At 44.6% G+C, this 4,747-nt stretch overlaps 1 protein-coding gene across 3 annotated transcripts in view; it reads left to right on the forward strand.

Moving 5' to 3' along the window:
• The window catches only part of STAG1 (STAG1 cohesin complex component), a 198,063-nt gene extending 195,288 nt beyond the window's left edge, over positions 1–2,775 (forward strand). For all 3 annotated transcript variants that reach the window (XM_075417654.1, XM_075417653.1, XM_075417652.1), the window contains one exon: positions 70–2,775. In XM_075417654.1, the coding sequence (XP_075273769.1) occupies positions 70–93 (24 nt within the window). In that variant the 3' untranslated portion in view covers positions 94–2,775. The remainder of the gene's footprint in view (positions 1–69) is intronic.
• Positions 2,776–4,747: the final 1,972 nt, after the last annotated feature.

The following is a 4,747-nucleotide window of genomic DNA, read 5'->3' on the forward strand; positions in this document are numbered from 1 at the left end:
TGTTTACCTGAGGTTCTTTTGATTATTATACCACCTAATTAATGAATGTCTTCTAAATCATTTTTCTAGGGATTTGGAATGCCTATGTTCTGAAGTCTGGTGAAGACATTTTACAAATTTGGAACTCTATTGTTTAGAGCTAGAGGCCTATATACTGTGATAGCTTGTATGAAAAACCACATTTTTGATGTGATACGGTTTGATTTTTAACCAAATGATTGAGGTCAATCCCTTTTTGTAGTGACGGGCAGAAGAGGAGCTTCTTAATGACACAAAGGAATGTTGGCCAATCCAGTCACCTCAGAAGGGCTGACCTAAAAAATCATTTGTATCCCTGTTCTTGACTGTCCTAATACAGACTTTTTTTTTTCTGGATGAGGAGGAAGTTTTAAATTGTTAAGACAGCTGTCAAAATAAACACTGTTCTACATACGTTTTCTGAAAACAACATTGAGTGAAAACAGAACTTTTTAACTTTATTTTTCTGCTGTACAATTTAAAACAGTTTTAACATTTGCCTTTTTATGTTTTAAAAGCTAGCCATTTTTATGAAACCTATGCCTATCAGCCATTGACTAGCAGTGACGCTATAAGCAGGTCGTTCTGGCTACGGAAAAGTGTTTTTGAACACACTGGATTTGGTTAACGTTATGGTACGCTTATATCCTCTCATAGGCATTGAGAAGAACACTCTTATAGAAGAGGGTAGAATTCTAATGACGTGCATCTCTGCCAAAAAATTTCAGATTCTGATATGATAAACCCAGATTTTATACTCTTGAGAAGATTTATTTTTATTTATAATGGGACATAAAGTAAGAGATGTCCATGAAGCCACTTTTCCAACAGATGCTGTGTAACATTCATTTTATATAGCACATGGGGACACAAAAACAGTAAATTTTCTATTGGTACTTGCTCTGTGCATTTTTAGCAACTTATACCAGCAAATAAAGTATTCTCAGTAAAACACACAAATGGTTCTCAAGTAATCACTTTGCTGTTTTTACTACCTACTTCAGAGCCCTGCCAACCCAAGGTACATAAACAGCAACTTTCCTATTAAAAAAAGTAATTCCAGGGTGGGGGAAAGGAATCACTTTAGCATACTGAAAGCAATTTTAACTGTACCATAAAACAAAGTCTACTTTCCATGCCGTAAATACCCTTTTGCGCTATTTTTGTAAATTAATTTTGCCAGTTAGAAGTACTGTATGTGCTGCATAGAAATTTGTGCTTAGATGGTGAAGTTCTTAAGCTTACAATGGCATACAGCTACATTATCAGTGTTAACTGTGCATCTTGAGAGTAATTCTTTCGAGAAGACATACGATTTTTCAGAAAAGTTAAAAACATCAGAAAAACCCCAAGACATTCTCAGCTAATTCATTGTAAGAAGAGATTTTTCAATGTCTTCAATAATTTGGAATTTCATTATGCTTCGAGTTTATGACTCTGCCTAGTAGCTGCTACTTAGTTAAAACTGGCCCGCTGTCAGAGGTGCTGCCATCCACGACTTGCACTGACTCCAGTATCTCCAAGAATCCGCCCCAAAATGTTCATCTTCCTGATTTTAGCATTTGAGATACAAAGCAGATTGCCTCACTTGGAGCACAGCCATTTTAGAGGTGGGTTTTGTTTTTTTTTAGCAACTGCAAAATAATCACGGAGCTTTTTTCTGTTACGAACTAATTGAAAAACAAAACAGCGTTAATGCCCAGTGCTTACTTGCTGGGAGGGAAAAGAATCTGATTTTAAAAACAAACCAGCGTTTCATTCGGCTGAGGTTTGTTTCTTACAACACGTGCAGTTCTTGGACATGGTTGCCAAAAATGTTTGACTGGGTAATTCAGCCATTGCTCAGACATCGGCTGGGTGATGTGCAAAGCCTGAGAGGTAGCTGGAAGTTCATCAAAGAACGTTACCTCCCTTCCTCTGCTGTCCACCCCGCATGGTGGGCAGGAATGGCTGCATTAAATTGTCGTCACAGTAATTCTGTGAGCATAGTAGCATAACACATGCTGCCCGGTTTGAGTCGTAGTCTCAGACAAACCTTGTGCTTCACAGTCCTCTGTGTGGAAAACTGATTCCTAATTTGACATTGTAGAATACTGTATAACAAACATTTACTATCACGGTACCTGCCATGGGTTTCCAGTTCAGTTTGCAGTCAATAGGTTTTTGTATTATGAGTGTCTCCTTGATTGGTTTTGCTAGTAATTCTGTAAATTGTACATTTACAATATGAGGTTTTTTTTTTCCTTTTGTACAATTTAAAACTGATGCTTCACCTTTCATTTAATAAACTATTCAAAATCACGAGTACGATGAGCACCCTCTTCACTATAACTTGCTTTTGAATGCTCGTTTGGGCCATCCCACCTTGTCATCCCATCTCTTAGCCGCCAAAGGAAGCACTGAAAGGTGGCTCTCGCGTAGTCCAGGCTTCCCAGCCAGATTCCACACCCTGCCCAGTCAGCCATCGAGCGCAGGAAAACCCTGTCTGGTCTTTTTCTTTTTTTCCCCTCCACTGCGGTGTATTTTTGGCTGATGTGGGGAGTTTTACTGCGAGATTGCTGTAACTCTGATCCAGTCATCACACAAGTTGAGTTGCATTGTTAAAACTTACGGGCGTTTGAACTGTCACGCGTTTTGAGAAAAATGTCCCTCTCCTGCCCTGTGCACCTCACGTCATCTGCACCACACGGGACGAAATGGACGTGGGGAAGGCTTGGAAGGGCTAACGATCCGCTGTGCTACGGGAAGTTGTACAGATCCCTGAAACTACACGGCCTCCTGTGAGTCCCACGTCTGGGAGAAAAAGGTGCGATTTTTGTCCAGCCTATGAATGACTTCGTCTCTGTAGCGCGAAATAAAACTGACTTGCTTATCATCTGGCCCACTTCCTAAAGAAAAAGTCGGAAAAAACCCTTTTCCCAAGTCAGAAAAAGTAACAAGATGCAGCAGGTGAGGAACAGGGATAGGATTCGAGGTCTGCACTGCACCCCAGGACTTCTCCTGAGACACAGCCCAAATGCTGGACCTCCAACTGCTCGTAAGTTACGCTCAACTCCTGCTGTGCTGTGGAACACAGTAAGTAACTTGTCGGGCTTCTGAGTTCAAAGACTGCTCTCTGTTGAAATGAAAGGCTTTTATTTCACATCTGTTGTTTCTGCAGGTGACTGGAATTCAAGAGAATCGAGTAGCGAAGCCAGAGCAGCGTGCTGGGAGAGCGACCGACTGCTTGGAAATCAAGAGGACAGAAAAGCCAAATTCCTGTGCTGGCGAAGGACAGACGAGAGAAGGACATTTCTAGAGCTAATGAGGTTAGGAGACAATTAAGAAATGCTGTGCTTTTTTCTTTGTGACAATGATGATTGGGTTTCCTATTTAGTGTCTCCTCCTGGCTCTGGACAGCCTGAAGAAACTAAGTGTGTATCACTTCACGTAACACAGCGTTTGCCTCTACCTCGGGACAGCCACCAGCCACGCCCAGCTACCAGTGACCTCTGAAAAATCCTCTTGGGCCTTAGGAACTCTGCCTCCATCCTTCCTCACAACGAACTGAGAACTCACTGCACCGCAATGACCCCCAACAGCGTAACGTTTCAGTTTACCTTCCCTTCTTGCAGCCGGCTTGAACGCGTTTTCAGCCAGGGCAGACAGTCTGTCGGTAACCTGACGCGTTGCCTCCAGCTATGACAAAACCCGCGGAGCTCCTCCCGCGCTGTGTTGTCAGATTTTTGTTTGGGTTTTTTCCCCCTCCAGATCCGGACTCCAAGCTCCATGGCAGGACTCGCCGGGGCACCAGCTGCACGCGCCTGGGAAGAGATGCTGCCGGGAAGTCGCCGTCTTTTCTTTCTTCCACTTCAGGCCCGTCCTTGGGGTGTGAACAGAAGCAGCTGCGGTGCGCAGGTAGGATAGTTCTCCGTCTTATAATTAGTGCCGTTAATTACTGAGGTTACTTACAACAGAGAGGTCATTACAGGACTTCACGTGCTTGGCAGCTGTTTGCAGTAGTGCTGAACTCAAGGGTAACCGTTACTCGCTACCTTCTGGGGCTGCAGCTACAACGCAGCTTCTAATGAGCGAGCACAGGCCCAGCGCTGATCAGCATTAACATCTACTGCGGTGATTCCTTGCCAGTCTGGCAAATAATCACAGAAAATATTATGCTGGAAGGGGCCTCTGGAGGTCTCTATTTCAGCCCTCTGCCAAGGAAGAAAAGCCCCTCACGTGAGCGCGAGAAGAATTTTTCCATCCCATCAGAAATGCTCTTTTCCAATTTGGGCGCATTGTCTCTTGTCCTTCATGAGGAGGTGGGCTCCATCTCCTCTGTCCCACCTGCACCCACAGCCTGGGGGTCAGTGATACCAACCTGAGACCAGCTGTTGCTGCAGCCAGCACATAGCCTTGCAACTCGGGACAGCCCAGTGGAGGAACAGAACGGGTCAGTCAGAGCGGCAAAGCCTGGGCTCCAGGGCACCGAACTCCAAGCCCAGGACTGTTCTCTCTGCGAGTCTGTGGTGCAGGAGTGGAGCTGGACCCATGGCTAGACCTGAACTCCACAGAGGTTGGGCTTCCCAGCTGTGCAGCCCAGCCTGTCCGAGCCACCTCCAGGGCCTATGGAGAGCGTTCGACCTTGAGCAGTCAGCAACAGCTCACTGGCAGCAGGCACTGCAGGTTGTGTTGATAATTATTAACCCACCAAAACGGGTTTATAGAGATGAACTGACAAGACCCCAAA

Source organism: Opisthocomus hoazin, chromosome 4 (assembly GCF_030867145.1).
Source record: "Opisthocomus hoazin isolate bOpiHoa1 chromosome 4, bOpiHoa1.hap1, whole genome shotgun sequence".
Lineage (NCBI taxonomy): Eukaryota > Metazoa > Chordata > Aves > Opisthocomiformes > Opisthocomidae > Opisthocomus > Opisthocomus hoazin.